The sequence below is a fragment of the Mastacembelus armatus genome, chromosome 23 (assembly GCF_900324485.2).
Source record: "Mastacembelus armatus chromosome 23, fMasArm1.2, whole genome shotgun sequence".
NCBI lineage: Eukaryota > Metazoa > Chordata > Actinopteri > Synbranchiformes > Mastacembelidae > Mastacembelus > Mastacembelus armatus.
In genome coordinates, this window is record NC_046655.1 from 6,881,351 (window position 1) to 6,903,010 (window position 21,660).

The window sequence follows — 21,660 nt, forward strand, 5'->3', positions numbered from 1 at the left end:
CAGCAGCAGCAGAGGAGGAGGAGGAGATCCTCAACTTGGGCACCGGAGTCGGTCGGTGCTCCTCCTGGTGCGGTGCAGTCTCAGCTCTCCCCCGGACCGGCATGCACTACCCGCGGAGGAGGAAGTGAGCCGCGCCGACCGTGAAAGATGCAGGCGGAGGACATGGAGGTACCTTTCATTAATAACCTTAACGATAACGGCGACAGACAGAGGCCGAAAGGGAAAGATGTGTTCAAGGATCAGCAGAAGGAGTCGGAGGTAAATCCGAGAGGCGGTCGTTGGACAACAACTAGTGCTCATGGTGTAGGAGCGCACTGGAGGGGTGTGTGTGTGTGTGTGTGTGTGTGTGTGTGTGTGTGTGTGTGTGTGTTGTTGCTGGGGAGCTTTCAGATCATCCGAGTGTCCTTTCCATGCACCGAGTCTCTGTCTTGGCTCGAAAGCATGCATGCATGCAGACAGCTTAGGCAGGCAGACACCGAGGTGTTATTTTGGCAGCCGGCTCCTATAAATAACCCAGCAGTAATCCTACAGGAGTGCTGAAATGTGACTGCTGCTGTCAGGACCACACCGCCACTACTAAACATATATGAATGTCACACTGATCTAATATATGTGGCTTCTCATTTTGCTTTTTCAGTATTGCATGAATGATATGTCCATCGTGGCTGTCCATGCTTTTACTTTGACAATTCAATCGTGTCCTTCGGTTAATCGATTACCTGACCAATATCAAATTAGTTCCAGTTTTGATAACTTTAAAGATTTTATGGGATAAAAGATTAAACTACTGTCATTAAAAATATAATACATGTAATAAGAATGACAACCTGCAGCCTCACACACCTCAAGTGTACGCTGTGTGTCTTTTATTTTTTAAAATAATATGTCATATTTATTGTAGTTGAACTGTTGTCTCAGGTAGTGTTTTCAATCAGTGTGAGGAATTAACTGGCAATGATTTTTCTTTATTATATAATTGTTTATGTTTAGTGTTGAAACAAAAAAAACCTGCTGGCTCCAGCTTCTCGCATGTGAGGAGTCGTTTTGGAGAGTTAGTCATACAAAACAAGCAATTTGAAGATTTACTTCGGACTAATTTTGACCATTTTTTGACTATTTCCTGCCATGCTGTGGAGTCAACGGAAAAATAGTTTTGCTGATGGAAAAAAATATGCATCAAAAAAAGCCATAGACTGAATTAAAAATAGGCGACTTAGCCCTAAACTATTATTTAAGCCAAATAAAGAGGCAGATGCAGACCACATGTCAAGTTAACGTTTTCTTTTGAGAATGTCTTGAGTCACATTATGAAATGTGGACCTTTAACATGTGGTCTGCTCTGCTTGTCTAAACCTAAAACATGACTCATGTTCGGTGTGACGGTGCCTGTTTTAGTGCCATGCAGCTGCAGCTCATCCCTCATGAAAAACTTAGAAGACGACAGGTGTTTGCTGCACAGCCCAGACGCACTAAAGCTGCTGCGCTGTCAAAGTTGTCATCCTGGGCCAAAACCCAGTCAGTAACACAGTCGACGTGTGTGTGTCTGTGTGTGTCTGTGTGTCTGTGTGTGTGTTGAATGGGAACTCTGAATGGTTTTGAGGGAATTAGAGCATATTCATCTCACAGCCTCTGGGACTGGGGAGGTTGGTGTGGTGGTGTCATGAATGGCACAGGCTTTGAAAGCACTTACTGTCAAAGCCATGTGTTGATGCTGATGCTCCCTGGCCTGACTGCCCTAGAACTGAGATCCAGTCTGTGTCTGTCTTTCTGTTGGGTGACGTTAACCTCAGATCTGATTCATTCATGTATGTAAATTGGAGTCTGTGCTGGGTAGAGCGGTCGTCTGTCTGACAGGAGTGGGGGTGGTCTGCCTTGACATTGTGCCCGGTGTTTGCACATCAGTGCAAAGTGTGCGAGCACAGAAGCTGTGCCACTTTGGAGTTAGCACGGCTTTCGTTATCAGCTGGTGGCAGAGAGGGTAGGGAGACAGGGACCCTCAGTGAAACTGGATGAGAAATGTGAGAGATCGAGGCCTGTGTGTGTTCATGCTCCTGGGGATTTAAGAAACATCCTGCTTGGGTCGTATTTGTAGTTGGTGAAAAGTTGGACTTTAATAAAGCTTGTTACTCAGCATTTCGAATTTTGTACTTGTTAATCTAAAGACTGAATTGTACAGGATTTGAATTGTGGGTAATTTAGTTGAGTCATCTGCGCTCCTAAGTGGTTCTCATTTCCTGGTTTACATCAAATCACATTACTTTGGTATGGTGTAATAAACAAACTACTGGCTAATGTCCTGTGTATTTCAGTTTCAGAAGGACTTTGTTGCAGCAGGTGTGTGCGTGGAAGACAGTTGCATGACAGCACAGCACACAGAGTTATTTATCCAGAGTAGCTGACTCAGAGCACACCCTTATTTACAGTCCCAAGGAGGCTCCCAGGGCAGTTTTCACAGGGTTAAACACATCTAATCCTCATAGCTCACAGCTTGGCTGGTGTTTCTTAAATGCAATAGCATGAAATGAATCTTTAATAATCCCTGTAGCTAGACCTCACCCCCCAGCTAAAATATATAGAGAAATGAAACAAGAATCTTCCAGTCGCCACCAAAGCCCATTGAGCGTTTTGCATTATGTCTGTGTCCCAATAAAGATAGCAATATGAGTTGGTGTGTGTGTGCGTGTGTGTGTGTGTGTGTGTGTGTGTGTGTGTGTGTGTGTGTGTGTGTGCGTGTGCGTGTGCGTGTGCGTGTGCGTGTGCGTGTGCGCGTAGGTTTAAGAACCGTTCCAGTACTGGTTGAACTTGTTTAGATGAGTCAGTCTGAGAAAGATTTCTGACCTATTGAATTCCATGTAAAATTGATTGGGTTCCACTAAGCTCACAAATAACTGTGAGTCCGTACTCTGGCACACTGTGAGCTAACTGCTAACATCAACATGATGACCTGCTCAATGACAAGGTTGTCATGCAGAATTTTAGGAAGTATAATGTTCGTCCATCTTAAGTGTACTGTTCAGACCAGAGTATGTTGGGATTGTCATTAATGTTTTATAGTCATCCATGAGCTGCTTATTGAGGTATTTCAGTTTTGCCCATTTCAGTTGACCAGCTAATGGCCCAGCATTACCATCCCTAAAGCTATGCTGCTAATGATGCCACATATGTTTTTTTGTCTTTCCTGAAAAGTTGCTATTTTGAGGTTTGTCAGCAAAATGTACATTCATGAAATTCCGTACAATCAGTGAGTCTGTTTACAGGGAGGTTAACATGTGCATGTCTTGTGGGCACGTGCTAATCACAGGTTGAGGCTGAAGCCAGATCCAAGAGAGGCCATGTTGACTCTTGCACCCTAAAACCTTTCCAAAACTCTTACTATCTTAATATTACTTCACTGGACCAACGGGATTGGCTGCTTTGTCAAGGGACCGCTTCCTGTAACTGTCCGATTACGCTGATTAAAGCGGTGAGCGGCTCTGCATGAGAGGATCTGAGAGAAAACCGTAAATGACTAATCAACGCTGCCTGGAGATCCAGCAGCCAATCAAAACTTGAAAACATATACAATCAGGCAAAACTGTGACCAAGCCTGAAAAACGTGTGTGGGTGATGTGTAGAGCTGAAGTGCATATGTGTGTGACCCCTAAATGGAGAAGTGGTAGGTGTTGCACAGCGTGAATAGCCTGCAGTATGTTTGAGTATCTGTTTATATGTGGGTGTCAGGACATCTGTGAGTAGCTCAGCTCAGTGTCATACTATAATATCTGCTCGTGTGTGTTGTGGTCTTGTTCTCAGAGCTCCATGGAGTCTCCCAACCTGGAGTTTGAGTATGGAGACACGGACACGCTCACTGCTGAGCTTTCAGGTAAGACTGAACACTTACCAAACTCTCCAGACATTACACCTTCGTGCAAATTGCAGCAAAAATTCTGAATGACTGTTACTGTACATGAAACCCATTTCACCAACAGAACTCCTGCAATAATACCTCTGTTACTACTTGGCATAGAGACCACAATGTGCTAATGAGTGGAAAAAGTAATTCAGCATCTGCGTTCCTTAGGTTTTCTTCAGCTGTTTAATGTTAGTGTTAATCAGAAAAACACGACAAGAAGCTGACACACTGCTGAAGGCGCAGAACAAAGATCTTCTGGTCCTGACATGTTTTCCAGACATAGGATGCATTGCATGACTAATGTTATGAGTAATCATAAACACTGTGATTATACATTCAGAAGTGCTGAATTGTTCCAGCGTTTGTGTGTCTGGTAACACCTCATTTGTGACTTGGAGCTTGGTTTAAGAGGTCAATGCCAAAAGATGGATGAATGACAGGAGAAGAGAATTCAGTAATGTTGATAAATGTTTCCCATTGTACTTTGGTAAAATGGTTTATTTCAGGTGTATAATTTAGATTCCTGGCCTCTCCAGCACCAACTAATTAGAGACATTTGGAAAAATGACTCGATCATCAGTCGAAACGATTGTCTTCCTACATGGCAGATTTGCCTTAGTCAAATTGGCAAAAACATGCAGACAGACAGTCACAGCAGCTTTCTAGCGACAGCTCCTCAGGGTTGAGGCATGCCGACTGTTCTCAGAACAGGAGGAGATGCACAACAATGTGATGGATTGTTAAGACTGTGCATGTAAGAGACAGGACCCACACTGAAGAGACAGGGGCTTTGCCTTGTATTTGTTTCTGTCCTGTTCTGTGCTATTATGTCTGTTCTGTTCTATTTTAACCGTTGTGTTCTCTTCTGTTCTTTGTTCTATTGTGTTCCAGTCTATTTGTAGTCTGTTCTTGCTATTCTATTCTCTCATATTTCCTTATTGATTCATTTATCACTAGCATATCACTCTCATCCTCATATTGGAGAAGCTGCAACTAGAGAATGACTGAGAGTTTTCCTTTGTAACTTTAAACTGTTTGGAAAAATAGTTGCTCAATAAAATGTGTCAGTCATCTAGTCAATTAATCAACTTGTCGTTTTCAGCTCTAATTCTGTTCTGTGTGGTTCCACTTTGCCCACAGAGCTCTACAGTTACACAGAGGAACCAGAGTTTGCTCTGAACAGAGACTACTTTGAGGAGGACTTCAGGAGCCATGGTACTGTGTGTGTGTGTGTGTGTGTGTGTGTGTGTGTGTGTGTGTGTGTGTGTGTGTGTGTGTGTGTGTGTGTGTGTGCGCGCGCGCGCGCACGTGTGTGACAGGTTATACTTTTCACACGTCTCTTAATGTGTTCAGATGTCCTTTAGGATACCACCATCCTCTTTGTCAGTGGCTCACAGGAAGAGAGAATAAAAACGGAGCTGTCTGCAGAGTGTCTGTAATACAGACACACACTCGGCCTTGCTGTGCTGTATCAAACAGAAGTCTACAGCCAGTCCACTCAAGCTGATGCCTGTTGTTACTGTTGTTTATCACAGGGACCTTGACAGCTCCTCTAACACTGGCTCCTGTTGACTGACAGAACAGGACCCAGTCCTTCTGTGGAGCTCTCGGTGTCCCTGTTGGCTCCAGTTTACGGCTTGATAACACTGTCCTTAAGTGAAGTATTGAAGGTTAACTAAACATGCAGTACACGTAGTTCCTAATCGGAAATAGTTTACTTTCTCAACATGGTATACACATGATAAAATGAAGAGTAAAGAGAATTACTAATAAATTAGAGGCTGACTTACAGTTTTTCTGTCATGAAACCGTATGTAAAAGTGTTCAGCTCAGCTTTCTCACCTCAGAAGTACAACACCAGTCAGTTTCTCTTCCATGTATTATTGTGTGTGTGTGTGTGTGTGTGTGTGTGTGTGTGTGTGTGTGTGTGTGTGCGTGCGTGCGTGTGTGTGTGCGTGTGTGTGTGTGTTTTTAAGCCTACCAGTGTGAGGCAAAGGTCACATCAAAGCACTGCTGTTAAGCTGTTCAAAGAATGAATATTCCCACAGATATACAGATGTGAGGGCCCATCATTACTAAAGCAGCTTTTCCAACATGAACCCTTGCATTAGTCAGTCATACATAACATGCTAAATAAAAAAAAATTGTGCAGAAATCATAATGCCTGCATACAAGCCTGAAATTATAAATTCAAAACTTTAACTATTTAAAGGTAATTTTTCACCTGTGTGCATTAAGTTGCAGCATGGACACATTTATTTTAGATGACAGGCCACTCGTTTTTTGAACCACGGCTTCATTGCATATGTGATTTAACCACTAAGCCATGAAAGTCTCAAGTCACTGTAGAGCACATAGATGACAAAAGAGCATTTTTCCATTTGGACTGGGAAAAGAGTGAGACGAGCGTCGCATCTGTCACCTCCTCTCCAGGCTGAGTGGTAATGAATAGCAGGATTAGATGAGAGCTTCTCTGGCTGCTGTTTTAAAGAGATACAGCACAGAGCTGCCTCTTTGCATCACGGTCCTTTCATTAGCATGTGTGTTCAGCGAGCTCTGGCTGTTACTTGTCAGAAGGTGGTTTTCCCATTTGACTTGTGCTCTTTCTGTGTATTTATCAGAACCAATGTGCTCATCAGTGTTTGTCAGTCACTGTGATTATCACACCTAATTTCACTTCCTCACTGTTTGAAGTTTATCTTAGGACAGTGCTGAAAAAGCATTTCTATTTTCCTGATTAGAGATGATCTTAAGCAGAAGAACATCTCAGCTCCGCTGATCATCATGATGTTAATCCCTCTTAAAATCCACTTAATTAAATGAGCAGAATAAGAATAGAAGACTTAACTTTCTCCCTATGACACACCAGTGACTCCGGTTAAGACGACGTGGTGGGTCTGAACATGACAGATCAAACAGCAGGTACATGATTGTTGTGACAATCCAGATCCAGGTAATAATTAGAATTCAATTATTTGCAGGCATCTGTTTTAACAGCACATGATACACTGTGGCCTCAATAATGTAATTAAACCAGATGATAATAAACAGGAAGTGACTGATTAAAAAATTAATGAGTATGCTGATAAGTATACTGATAGAGTAAGCTATCAAATATGATAAGTGTGAATTGTCGGGTAGATTAAAGAACCTATCTTAAAAAACTCCTAAAACTGGCCTTAAATACATTTATTTTAAATCTTTAAAAATGTATTTTATTTGATTAATAAGCAAACAATGCCAAGAAGACAAATTTGATAAAAGACAACATGGATACACGGAGCTTTTTAGCTCTATAGCTATAACTTATAGAGCTAAAAAGCTCTATAGCTCTATCTATGGCACAGGAAAAAGATATTGGTGAAGTGCTTCTGAAACTAACCTTGTTGTGTCCTTTGGCAGCTCGAGGCAGACGGTGGATCGAGCTGACAGTGGAGGAGCAGAGGGCGTATGTGATGAGGCTGCTGGATGCACTGGAGGTGACGGACAGAGACAAGAGGCTGAAGGTGGCCAGGGCCATCCTCTACCTGGCTCAGGGTGTGTACACCCAATACACACAATTGCAGCATTTAGTTACACAGTGAATACAGACATTAAAAAAAAAAAGTATACCTGTCGCATTCTTACCCACACAGGAGTGTTTGATGAGTGTGACACAGAGGTGGATGTGCTCCACTGGTCCAGACACAATGTGTTTCTGCTCTATGACATGGGCATCTTCACAGCGCTGCTGGAGCTGCTCAGCATGGAGATAGAGTGAGTAGGACATAGTGAATGTGCTGAGCATACGACTCACAAAAATCTTTTCTAATAAAAAAAAACATTAATATTAATGTTCAAATGTTAAAGGACTTTAGTTATTAAGAAAACTCAAAAATACATTTTCTACCCCCAGGACTTGCATGAGAAAACTACTTGCTTCTGGTTATATATTTACAATACACAGGTTATAGATTCAAGCCCCGACACTGCTGATGTGTTTTAGCTCACTTCAAGATCAAAACTTTCTCATAATCCTTCCAGGGCTGAAGCTCGGGTCTTTCAGCACATCCTTTGTTCCCTCCCAACTCCTCCATCTCCTTTTTGCAGCTAAAAGAGCTAATCAAGTGAAAGGAGAGGATATTTACAGGGTTAAAAACACAGAGGCCAAGGCTGAAACACTGTGATCTGCATTTCAAACCCTTTGATGAGGACATGGTGTCGCGGCAGCCCCTTCAAGTCCGCCTTCCTGCTGCTGGTGTCAGTCTCAATTGAGATCCAGTGTTTCTTTGCTGTTACATAAACAGCTCTGAAGCATCATGACACAGTCTCTCCCATCACCAGGCTGCACAGCAAAGCAGTGTAAAGCAAACCAGTCAGGCAAATGCACACATGGTGTTTTGCAGGTCATTGCTGGAAATACAAAACAGCACAAAACTGCTGGTTGTGTGTGTCAAAACTCTGCAGAATAACATTGGCTCTAAAGTCTTGGTCGGAAGCAAAAACATCTATTTGCATGTTTAAACGGTTTCATGACATGTTTCTATTTTTAACATTTCCTAAAATTATGTAAATGTTGACGTGTGTGTGTGTGTGTGTGTGTGTGTGTGTGTGTGTGTGTGTGTGTGTGTGTGTGTGTGCGTGTGTGTGTGTGTGTGTGCATGCGTGTATGCGCAGTAACAGCCAGGCATGCAGCAGTGCAGTGCGGAAACCTGCCATCTCTCTTGCAGACAGCACAGAGCTCAGGTGAGGAATATAATCACATCAGTCACAGTCTACTTCACAAATTATTTCTGCTTCACATAAGAAGGAGACTAATGAATAATGTACAAAACAGTTTTTGTGCTTATTATCAAGTTTCTCAGTTTTATGTCTCCTCCTCCTGCTGTGGTTGTCACAGTTTTTCATTTCACCCCATTATTCTTCATGTTTACCTTTCTGTCATCTGCTGACATGCACACAACGGTCTGAATGAACCTAATCTGCAAGTTAAATGTTTATTGTTTTCTTTATTTCCCTCCCTCACATTCATTTTCAATCTCTGCTTCTGCTTAATGGAATTGCTTTTGGAGCAAAATAGACTAAGTACTCCTTCACGCATGCACACACACACACAGACACACATATAGTCACACGTACACAAAGATCCGTCTGTGCATTCCCTCCAATGAACATTTACAAATAATTACTGCCTATAGCAGTGGATTTACACCTAATTGCTGCCGCAAATTTGAAAACCATTATAGTTATTTTGAAGCAAGTGAAAAGGTTTGTTGAATGAACAAAGCGTTTAATGCATAAAATACCACCTGACTTACATAAGGTAATTGGGAATTGATGGTGCAGTATCCTGACAGAGGCATAAACCAAATACTACAGGCGCTTCTCTTTTGTTGTTACTCATCATCACTTCCATTATGCTGTTGTTTTCCCATACATATATACTATTAAGCTCAGTGTAAGTGTTCAGGGCACCAGTTAAATGCCTGCCTCATACACACACAGCCTGATTATATGGTTGAGCTGAGTCCTGTATGTGTTCCTGTTTCCTGCAGAGTGTTACTGAGCATCATGTACCTGATAGTGGAGACCATTAGAGTTCAGACTGAAGACGACCGACCTGAATGGATAGCAGCCAGAGAGGCCTTCAAGAGTGAACTAGGTGTGTCACTGAGTCTATTGAAATTTCATGATCATATGCTTTCACTGTTATTTTCATTAATCCATATACGCCAAAAAATATCTGCATTCCCCAGGTTCACCTCTGTACAATGGAGAGCCTTTCGCCATGCTGCTCTTCACTATGGTGACCAAGTTCTGCAGCATGAACGCCCCACACTTCCCCATGAAGAAAGTGCTGCTGCTGCTCTGGAAGACCATCCTGGTTAGTACATCACAGTCTGTCATACACCATCATGCGATAGACTTTTATCGATTTCTATGCATTTCTGCATATGTGCTTGTGTGCATTTGTTACCATGCTCTACTGTTTATTGTCCACTGGCAGTGTGTGGGTTCTATTCATTTAAAAATAAATGACCTGAATGAGTAATAGTGTATATTGTATAGATAGAATACCTATTTTTTATTGCTTTAAATTTCCCATCTTACGAATGAACATCCTTTTTTGCATGATTTTCTGTAAACTGTTGTGTTTCTGTTTTCACCCTTCTGTCCAGTTCACTCTGGGAGGTTTCGAGGAGCTGCAGGAGATGAAGGAGCGGGGCCGCGAGCGTCTTAACCTGCCTCCTCTGCCAGAGGACAGCATTAAGGTGGTCAGGGCCATGAGAGCGGCCTCGCCCCCGGCCTCTGCCATGGAGCTCATTGAACAGCAGCAGCAGCAGAAGAGGGGCCGTCGAAGCCGCAGGGTACTAGCCCCTCCATCTACACACAAACATAAACATATTCTGAGTGTATCAGATATGTGTTATCTTTCAGCCACATCTTATATTTTACTTCGTTTTTGATCACACAAAGTTAAATTCACATATATGTACACATTTAACTTTAGCTTGTTTAGACAAGGGTACATAAATGCAACATGCATCACTTGAAGGTACCTGCAGCCAAAAGAGGAGGAGCAAATGTCAGGGCTTTAGTGTTTTCATAGTTTTTAACGGCCTGAATCAGTCATCTGTCAGTGTCCGATGCAGCAGATAACAAATAAAGCAGCCGTTTCAAACAAACACCTACAAATGCAGTGTCACACGTAGTCCCAGTGGTGTGCCAGCTGTTTCAATAACTAAGAAGCAAAAGTGTGTTTGGTATCTTTACCACTACTGTAAAACTGAGCTGTATTACTAACACAGCATTACAAACTCTAACTCAGAATGATTCTTTTCATTATTTACCTTTTTATCATTGAACAGCATCATCTGTGTCAACTGAACTGGACTTACAGAATTCCTTTGTAACTCATCCTCTCACTGGGTCAGGTTTTCCTTAAAGTGCTGTAGTGCCAAAATCATCAGTTCCCTGTTGTAAGTCAGAGATCACAGATGATCTTGGTGCTGGGATGGCGTTTTTTTGTAGAGCTTTGACTGGACAGGCTCTCTCTTCCTAACTACCCTTTGGTTTCTCATTGCCCCTCTTCCTTGTGTCCCCACAGAGTGCCTTTGTTGATAGCTTGGAAGGAGACAGTCCCTTTCCCAAGAAGCAGGTCTTTACCCACAAATTCCCTCTTGTCCTTCTGCATTTTCTCTCTGCATTGAGCTGGACTTTTTGCACTCTTCTCCCACAGCCCTGCCACCTTCTTTTCTCTCTCTTTTCTTTCATTCCCTTTGTTTCCCTTTCTCCTGCTCATCCAGTCTTTTTGGGATGGACTACAAATATTTCATGTTAAAGCCTTTGCCCTTTTCACATCCTAATTTAAATCTGAGCTGTGTCTAAATTAAATATCTAAACTGTTGAACAAAATCGACAGTATTTTATTAAAGAAATGGATCATAAATTTGAAAAGGTTTATTGGTGCAGCCCTATTCTTTACTTCCACTCCACTACTTAATTTAATTCACCCCTCTTGCATGTTCATCATCTATTTTCATCTTTTTCACTTTCCTTTTTGTCTTTTTGTTTTACTCCTATTTATCTTCCTTTCACTCTTATCATTTTAATTGTTTTTCTACATTTCCTACATTCAGTTTTAACACTTTACCTTTTTTTCATCATCACTACATGCCCCATTTCATCCTCCACTCCTCCACCTTGTCCTCTCCTCTTACCTATTTTGCCTCCTCTGTTTCCTTCTTCTGTTTCCTTCCTTCCTTAACGTACATTACTCCACATGTTCACCTACTGGACCCTCTCCTTCTCTCCTCTCTCTTCCTCTTCCTCTGTGGTCTGCTCAGTAAGGGGTGGTGGGGTTTGAGAGACAGGGCTGACTTGCTGGCTGTTGTCATTGGAGCTGGGGCGGTCACTTGCCACTGTCCCATAAAGACAGTCACTTCAGACATCAACAGTAGCCGCATCTCCCCTGTAGTTTTCATCACATTGCTACTGAGATTTGGCCTCAACAATCACCTTGCACTGTAGACTCTGGACTAGGGGTCAATGTCATTAAAATGCATTCATTGAGGAGGTGAATTGAGATCATCACAAACATCATTTTACTTCATTAGGATTCAGTTGACCTCTCTCTTAAATGGATGTCATTGAAAGCAGTTGCCCCCTAACCCTGATCAGAAAAACACAAGCTTTACGTCCCACATAGCAGAGAATGGCTTCTCCATGGAGAATGGCTCACAACACAGTTTGACCTCCTCCACTCTCCCACCCTCCCTCCTCTCCACCATACACTCACTCTGCACTTAGTCCAGCATTAGTACAAGCCCTGGCGCACCATACATCAACTGCACTAGCTCACTGATGTCCAGAGTGCTGACTCATGCCTGATGCTTGCACTATTACCACAGTCATTCATTGGAGAATGTGTTTGAATAGCTACTCAGTGTGTGTGTGTGAGTGTGTGTGTGTGTGTAAAAGTGTGTTTTTCACTTGAATTGAAGTGAATCTGTTTGTAGGTTAGAGCTCAATGTAACATTTTAATGAGCCTTGCTTGCACTTTGCTTCTGTCTTTTTGAAGCACAGGTGTGTGGTAAGTTGAAGCAGAAACGTTGCCTGTGGTTGCTGTGGAAAGTTGTTTTCATCGCACTTTGTGAAAATGTGAGAACTGAATTGAGCTTCCCTTCTAGGATTTTGGTAACTCCATGATTTTTGACATGACAGGTCAAAAAGAAAGTTAGAGGAAGATTTTTACTGTACAGTAAATTTGAATATACTGCCAGCAGCCAGTTAGCTTAGCATAACCAGCAAAAAGAGGGGTAATAGATTGTCTACCCCTCTTTAAAGGTTGAACAATGTACCTACCACCATCTTTATATATAATATGTTAATGAATGACTTCTATGGTTATTTGTTGGCAAATAATATAAATACATCTACATGAAATATGAAGCTGTGACAATGAGACAGCTGGTTTATTTTAGCACAAAGGCTTAAAATGGGAAACCAGCCAGCCCAGCTCTGTCCAACAGTTTAAAAAATCTGCCTGTGAGCACCTCCAAAGACAATTTAGTATCCCGTTAGGTGCAATGAAAAACTTAATACAAGATGAAGTTCTCAGCATAATTTCAATTTAACTTTCCCTCAGTCAGACGTCTAACCAGGCATGTTAACTGCAAACAGCACTGTGGCTGTGAAAAGCCTTCAACTGACAAATAGCCCAGTGGTATCAATGTTTTAATTTTTCTTTCTTCCAAAAGGTCAAAAAGTATTTCCCAAAGTGTTTAACCATCCCTTATAAAAGGGATGGTTAAACAGTTGTGCTGGTCCTGTGGGTCACATTCACACTGCTAACCTTAATGATTTGATTATTTTTTATACTGTAGACAGTATGTTTTCAATGTGGCCAATACGCCAGATCTACCTCTGTCAGCAGGTTTCCATTATGCTTTCTCTGCAAGAAACTCACCTGGGTCGTCCCTTAAGACCGTTCACACTGAGATTACATTGCCACAGTACTGTATGTCTCCAGCTGAGCTTCATATATGAAACTGGCTCAGGTCTAAATTGAAAATGCCTGGTTCAATTTGTTTTTTTTCTCTGTGTTTCACTCATTCACACACTTCACCGTTACCTAAGGGAATAAAAAGCATGTCTGGGCCATTTCGAGTCTACCTGCAGTCTGAATGGAGCCTGTGTTTGTCTCTACTTTATATTATTCCTGCTGATTTCTTTTATACACTTTGGATACATCAAATCCTACTGTGTATATAATGTAGCAAAAAATGAATTGTAAAAACTAGATGCAACCATAATTCAAAATGAAATCAGAGATCACGTCACTAGTTATGGTTTTCTGAAGCAAAGTACAAACAAAATTCAACCCCTGAAAAAATTCATTGGTTTAAAATGAATTTATCCCGAGGTATTTGACAAGACAGGATATGTCCTGTCTCAGCTTTTGCCACTAGTATTTGTTAAAAGGATTAAATATGGGATGTGTTAGTTCTGCAGTCTTGTTTTGACCACCCTTCCTGTCTCTCCCAGCCCTTGGTCAAGCAGGACAGCCTGGACACGTACAACGAGCGGGACCCCTTCAAGAATGACGACGCCCGCGATGAGGAGGAGGACCCCGAGGACGCAGATAGTGGCATCGAGGGTGAGGTAGACCCCCTGGACCGTGATGTCATCATCCAGCCTCCACCACCACCGCCCCCTCTGAGACCCCCAACAGAGAGGGTGAACTTTCCTAAAGGCCTCCCCTGGGCCCCTAAAGTCAGGTCAACTGTTCACTTTCTGTTTCCTATTAATCTTAAGAGTCTGACATAAACAGCCATTACTGTGAAATGCTGCTGAAATATTTTGACACTATTAACTATTAGGCTGCGTTCACATCTTTTAAAGTGCTCTTGTGTTTTTTTTTGTGCTGTATTCCAGGATAAATTACACTGATTATATTTATACACTTTACTGAAAGTCAGAAAGGACGAGTTCACCTAGATCCTGAACACAAAACGCCTTTAAAAGCAAAACGCCACGAGAGCGTCAAAACTCTCAAACAGATTGTGAGACCTTTCTGTGAAAAACAGTAGCTACTAAAAATAATCCCTGTCAGACTTTGTATTAGCTTAACAGCACTTTTCTTTTATGCCCCTGAAAAAAAACCTTTAAATGATAGTTGGTCACCTGCCATTTTGACCACTACACTAAAGAGAACGTCCCACCCACAGCCAGGATTTAACACTGTTTGGCTGACAGCTGGTATTCTGTTTCATCACTTGAGAAGTTAAAATTAAATTTTAAAAATTCTCTCTTAGTTTTCTCTCCTCACTATCCTCCAACAATATGCTCTCCATCTGTGTTTAACAGGCAGTAGCTTGTGTGTCTCTCCAGGGTGTTACTGCTGCTTTGGGAACATGAATAATGCATCAGAGAGAGGACACTCCATTTATCATGCATTCATTATCAGCCAAAGCAGATTCTGTCTATCCTTTAGTGAACCTTATCACACTAAATGTGTTTTATTTCGATGTCTTTTGATCAGAATGCGCCGACATACAGGGCTGATTAAATGCTGATCAGGGGTTTTGAACCCGTCACAGAGAGCCGCAGCACATAGTGTGACTGATGAGATTTAAGGGAGCCAATGCGGGGTGCTGTGCGATTGTATTTTTTGTGTGGGTGTGTGCATGGAAGTGAGCCCTCGCCTTGAAAAACAGCTTTTTAGTTGCTTGTTAGGATACACTTCTTAAATTAATCTCAAATCTGACTGCAGCCTGTCTGTGAACCTACAGGGAGAAAGACATCGAGCACTTCCTAGAGACCAGCAGAAACAAGTTCATTGGCTTTACTCTAGGGAAGTAGGTATTTCACCGGATAGAATAAAAGAATCTTTATTTGGTTTATTTTTCTTCTTTAAGTCTCCTGTAACTTTTTATTGTTCTGTAGTGACACAGAGACCCTGGTGGGCTTGCCCAGACCCATCCACGAGAGCGTCAAAACTCTCAAACAGGTGAGTGGGGAGATCGCTGCTTCATTCCCACTTCCAAATGTCTTTCCTCTTCTTCTTTTTCTCCTTTGTTTTGGCTCCTTGTGGACGGAGCGTCACCTGATCAATACTTCCTTGCTGCTAAATCCCCTGACACTGGCATCCCACTTAAAAATCCATACCATACCTCCTGTTTGAACAGACTGAGAAATGTAGTTATACAGAAGAATACCCCACTAAGCGCCAGTCAGGCATGTTAATTAACACTTCTCCTCTATTGTGTGTTTTGGCTTCGTTCCTTCTCCAGCACAAATATGTGTCTATTGCCGAAATCCAAATCAAGAGGGAGGAAGAGCTGCAGCAGTGTCCGTTGACTCTGGTCAGTAATGTTTTCAGTCATATCTTTAACTCCTGTAATCATGCGACAGCCATGTAATTCTCTTTTATTAATTATTAATATTTTTTACATAAAGAATTAAATATTACAGGTAGGGAATATTTAATCAAACATGAATAGTGCTATTTTATTGGAGTGCTGTGTTTGATTTGGTGCGTAGGGCGAGGAGGAGGTGGAGGAGACACCAGCAGAGATTCTGTACCTGGGCATGCTTCCTAACCTCTCCCAGTATGTGGTGAGTAGCTCTTATGCACTTCTGTTTGACGTTAGTGGTTTTTGTCACAAATAAAAGTTACTACCAGAAATTTTTCACAATCCTTATTCACTTTTTTGACCATTGAAACAAGCACTTGTGCTAAAATGCATTCTTATGTACTGAAACACTGTAAACAGGCAAAATCTGGATTCAAATCTAACTTTGATAAAATATAAGAAGAAACTTAAGTTGGAAAAAGTGTAACAATATAGCTTTATGATGTTTTCTTGATATGTGTTAATGGTGTTACTATTATTAGATTGAAGGAAGATTCTTCCTGTCCTGAGAATCAGATGGAATCACTGTATTATATTACATGTAGTGTAAATACTGTCTGACAAACAATCAAATGTGTGGGAATCAGGTCAAAGGTCTTTAAATCCCCAAAATGTGCTAATATGTCTAATCTTTGGCTTTGTGCCCTCTGTCAGATTGCCCTCCTGAAATTGCTGTTGGCTGCAGCACCAACGTCTAAAGCCAAAACTGACTCTATCAACATTCTGGCAGATGTGCTGCCTGAAGAGATGCCGTACGTAGAGAGCAAAGACCTTCACATTGCACGAATCTTTGTCTGAAAGTGCTGTGTTTATGCAGCATGTGGTGTCTAAAGCCATAAACACATCACACTGTTGAAATATATCTTTGTGCTATCAGTTTCAGCCCCTTTATATATGCTGTTTGTTGAGCATCTTCACTCTTTAAGCTGTAAAAGTGTATTATTATTATTATTAGAAAGATTTACAGTTTGTGCGTGTGTGTGTGTGTGTGTGTGTGTGTGCGTGCGTGTGCGTGCGCGTTGTCCACAGTATCACAGTCCTTCAGAGCATGAAGCTAGGAATTGATGTGAACCGTCACAAGGAAATCATTGTCAAGGCTATCTCTGCTCTGTTGTTGCTGCTCCTCAAGCACTTCAAACTCAACCATATCTATCAGGTGACACACACACACACACCAGCATCAGCCTGGCAAAGTCACAGTTGGGCATCTGCTCATTTCAGTGAAGTCAGGAACAAGAAAGAGACTGAAATCTCTCTCTTGTTCCTGAGCATCTACCTCTAAAATCTGTTCTTTTCTAGACTTTGTGATACTTAATATCCTGATATTTCCCCTGTCAGTAGAAGTTTTATTCAGTGGGTTTGGGCTACTGTCTGTTGAAGGATGTTCCTTCACTCTGTTTTTATTGGTTGACCTGTGTCATTATTGTGGCAGCGCCCTCTGCTGTCACAAAAGGAGATTAGACAGAGACAATAATACAGTTGTTATTGGAAGTCATACGGATTAGTCTTGTGCCTTAGTTGACAGCAGCTGTTTATTATCAGATACAAGATTAGTTTTTTGTCTTTGTAGAGATATGCATTTTTTTCTCCAGGGTTTATCCCAATAACATCATCAGTCCTTTACCTTCTCTAACTATGTTCAAAACCACAAAATGAATATTTTTAATCAGGCTTATAACACTTGAAATGAATAAGGGTTAAGAGTTATGTTGCTAATATTTCTTGACTCTTAAACTGTGTAACTCTTCCACTCTGCCACCTCCTCTTTCCTGCAGTTTGAGATTGTCTCCCAGCACCTGGTGTTTGCCAACTGTATCCCACTCATCCTCAAGTTCTTCAACCAGAACATCATGTCTTATATCAGTGCCAAAAACAGGTAGGATTATTTTCTCTTACTCTAGATTGTTACCAGGAAATGCACACTAGTTCCTTAGGAGAGTATAAACTCTCTCTAAATCACTGTGAAGTCTCAGTCCTTTGCTCCTTCTGTTTTTTTTTTACGCTGCAGTATATGTGTGCTGGACTTTCCGCACTGTGTGGTCCACGAGATGCCTGAGCTCACAGCTGAGAGCTTGGTGAGTCAAAACACCTGACTGATCTTTGCTGGATGAAGCTGGCGAACTAGCTTTCCTGGTGTTATTATGACCCTCGTGTGCATCCGTTTCCAGGAAGGAGGAGACAATAACCAGTTCTGCTGGAGGAACCTGTTTTCTTGTATCAACTTGCTGAGGATCTTGAACAAGCTGACCAAGTGGAAACACTCCAGGACCATGGTGAGCATTTCAATTATATACTGTAATACTTTCTTTTTAAATTGGTGAAAAACATGGTAGTCTGGTGCTATTTTTCGAACCTGCAAAATCTAACAGGATCAGGTACAGTTGTTGCCTCTGGGTGGAGAAAGCCTTAGGATACTAAATACCCTGGGAGGCAGCAGGCTAGTGAGACCTTTGATGTGCAAAGAGAACTGGAATACGACTGTGGTAGTGCACAGCATGCTCACTCATGTTCCCCACCAAATATTCCCATTATTAGATGCTGGTAGTGTTCAAGTCTGCCCCCATCCTGAAGAGAGCACTAAAAGTGAAACAGGCCATGATGCAGCTCTACGTTCTCAAGCTGCTGAAGATCCAGACCAAGTACCTGGGCCGTCAGTGGAGGAAGAGCAACATGAAGACCATGTCAGCCATCTACCAGAAGGTCCGCCACAGACTCAACGACGACTGGGCCTATGGAAATGGTAAAGCTCAGTCTGCAGAACCCGATTCATGAAACAGTTTAAACTTTGAGTTAAGCTGAGCTGCTGAAGAACAGAATGGCTATTGATGATACACATCCCAAATGAGTCTCTTTTAGTGGCAGAATAGGCTCAGTTTATTAGAAATTACATTTTTGATATTAAATTAATCAGTTAAATAGCCACATTAAATTATTAACAACTTTAATTCAGTTTGATTGGGGCTATTTTCTGTTGCTAGGAGGGAATGATCCTTCTTTTAATTGGCTGGTCTGGGCCATTATAGTGGTAGCGCCCTCTGCTGCTACAAAAGGAGATTACACAGAGACACATTAGAATGCTAACACCCAGTTATAACAGCTGTGCATAGGGATAAAGCGAAATACAGCAATTTTAAACAACCACAGTCAATAAAATACTAACATATTATATTACTCCTGAGTCAGTCCTAGACTGACTTCTGTTTTTAATCTTAAAGTCATATTAATTGACTTGTGGTACAGACAGTTTAGACTTTTACAAATAGAAAGAAAAAGTAAAATGGTGACATAATAAAATTCAAGATATCGACATAAGAGCAATGAATAATTCACAGTAGGTTTATATGATCAACCAAGTCAACTAAGAGAAGAAGATCTTTAGCATTGTTTTGACATTTTATGAAGGGTGACTAATAAAAATACTGTCAAAGACTTTTAAAGTCTGCAGGAATGTTAAATATCAAAATAAAATCTGTGAATTTGAAGTGGTCAGAAAACACTCTGGCCCTTAGTTTTCATCCTCCTGGAGGCACAGTTCAATTCAGCTTCATAAATGAAATGGGCATAGAGATAATTAGTCCCAGCAGACCTTCAGCGTCACACACAGTTGATTAGTAGAACAGAATGCATTCATTTTAGGTTAATAACAGCAAATTGCATAATTACAGGTAAATGCTGTCTGCATGAGCACTGCGTGTTCGTAAGTGTGTGAAATACACTGCTCCAACAGCCACTGATGAACAGCCTGGATTTTGTTGCCATAGCAACTGAGAAAGAGGGACTTTTCAGGGTCACTGGTAAAAGCCAGTAATCTGTCACTGTTGAGTGTTCGAGAGAATAGATAGAAGTAAAAAGAGAGAAATAGCAGGAGATAGGAATAAAATAGAGAATAGAGAGGAGATTAGATATGTACGTGTGTTACCACTAATCAAAAAAGTTGATTTTTTTATTTATATATATTTGAACAAGTGTCTTTCAAGTATCCTTGAGACTGAGTAAACAGTCCCTTCCCTCTGCTCTCCACCCTCCTCTTCTCTCAGATATCGATGCACGGCCCTGGGACTTCCAGGCAGAGGAGTGTGCCCTGCGGGAAAGCATTGAGAAGTTCAACAGCCGCCGCTACGATAAGAATAAGAATGGGGACTTCACTCCAGTGGACAACTGCTTGCAGAGCGTGCTGGGCCAGCGGGTTGAACTGCCCGAGGACTTCCACTACAGCTATGAGATGTGGTTGGAGAGAGAGGTGTTCTCTCAGCCGATCCAGTGGGAGGGGCTGCTGCAGAACCCGTGATGCGGCTGGTGGTTTGGGGCAGGGGGGCTGGCAGCGGAGAGGTCACATACCATCCTGGCAGAGCGGTTTTAGGGTGAGAGCAAGAGGGAGGGTTGGGGGGAGGGTAAAGAAGCAGAGATGGAACAGTCACTTCTCAGGTCGTCCAGTGGTGAGAGAAGATGGAAGAAAACACGGAGCAAAACTGATGACTCAGTGTCTTACTGTGAGCTTAGCACACACACATGCACACACTACACTAACATGTGCCTATGACTACTGTGACTGTGAACACACATGGATGACAGGCAAGAACAGACGTAGTAATTCACCAGAAATATCCGGTATCGCTGTAGCAGGAGACTGTTTTGGTCAGTTATACTGCCCCCTGTGTTATATAAAACAGTGTCAGTTTATATGTCCCTCTTTTTGAAAAGTTGGTGCTTTTTGGTTTTTTGATGTGTTTCCTATTTATTTATATCACTGTTTGTTGTTTTATGATAACAGATTTTTTGGATGAAGCTGTACATTAATTATTTATTTGATTTCTAATCAGTTTTGAATTTTGTCACAGAAACTGGGTATTGGGTTATAAGTTGTTTACAATGGTGAAAGTTTTTTTTTTTTTTTTTAAATGCATTTTCTAAAAAAAAAAAAAAAGGCATTTTGGAAATGAACCACAGGATCATAAAGCTAATGTAGAATTTGGAGGTACCAAAAAAAAAAAAAAAAAAAAGAAATATACCAGCTGTAAGTGTATGGTTTGTTCATGAATGTTCAAAGTCTAATCTAAAACTTGTATCTAAAATGTGGAGAGGTTCTGCTTGAAAACGTCTGGGGAAAGCAGCACTTACCTGCTTGATTGCTTTTAAAATGGAAGATAGAAATTATAACAAAATCCTTGTTATTCCAGAAAATGGCAGTAACTTTATCTTTGTACTCAGAAAATCAGATCTGTAATCACTGATGACATCCAGGATTTCTTTATATAGACAGAGCAAACCTCAGCAATGATCATAATAGCAGGGATTAGTTTTGACTCTCTGCTTTAACCTGCAGGCTCTCACTCCATCTGCCTGACGACAGCACAATACGTAAACTGGGCTCCCTGGTGGTGGCCTTGCCGAGCACTTTGTCACACTCGTTTGTTGTCACAAAGATGGTGGAGTTTTTCTAGTTCGTCTTCACCGTAGCTTATTGTTTCCTTCACTTGCGAAGGCAACAGTTCACTACCTACTACCAATGTGAGAGCACTGAGGATCTGTTTCCTGGAAATGTACCTACTGAAGCACAGCAACAAGCACAGAAGACAAACATCACGGTCATCTGTTTTTCATATCCAGATTGTTATGGACTGCTCTTGATGGGTCATGTATTATCTTTGTATAGAACAATAATTTTGACTGTCTTGTGCTTCTTTGTGGAAATGTGCATGGGCGCTGTTGTTGTTATGTTGTTTTAAGTACCTGGTCACACTTTAATATGGAATGGCTTTTTTTGTCTAATGATAATTCCAGCACAATTAGATGTGTACTTTTCACAGTGTTCTACATTTAGAAAGGATTTTATTTATTTTTTTCTTCTTCAGGAAGGCAAAATATCTAAAT

At 41.5% G+C, this 21,660-nt stretch overlaps 1 protein-coding gene across 3 annotated transcripts; it reads left to right on the forward strand.

Moving 5' to 3' along the window:
* The first annotated feature begins 14 nt into the window (after positions 1–14).
* strip2 (striatin interacting protein 2) lies at positions 15–20,144 on the forward strand. 3 transcript variants are annotated; one of them, XM_026326789.1, is made up of 22 exons: positions 15–258; positions 3,793–3,862; positions 5,033–5,107; positions 7,295–7,429; positions 7,528–7,648; positions 8,549–8,617; positions 9,427–9,533; positions 9,628–9,755; positions 10,051–10,239; positions 10,980–11,030; positions 13,919–14,151; positions 15,166–15,231; positions 15,320–15,383; positions 15,667–15,738; positions 15,917–15,991; positions 16,444–16,541; positions 16,819–16,945; positions 17,565–17,665; positions 17,798–17,864; positions 17,958–18,062; positions 18,325–18,529; positions 19,827–20,144. In XM_026326789.1, exons 1-22 carry the CDS (start codon positions 148–150, stop codon positions 20,075–20,077), a joined length of 2,520 nt encoding a protein of 839 aa, XP_026182574.1. In that variant the 5' UTR covers positions 15–147; the 3' UTR covers positions 20,078–20,144. The 3 variants fall into 3 exon arrangements, with proteins under 3 accessions (XP_026182574.1, XP_026182576.1, XP_026182575.1); XM_026326791.1 differs by having other exon boundaries at positions 15–168; XM_026326790.1 differs by lacking the exon at positions 10,980–11,030.
* The last annotated feature ends 1,516 nt before the right edge of the window (positions 20,145–21,660 follow it).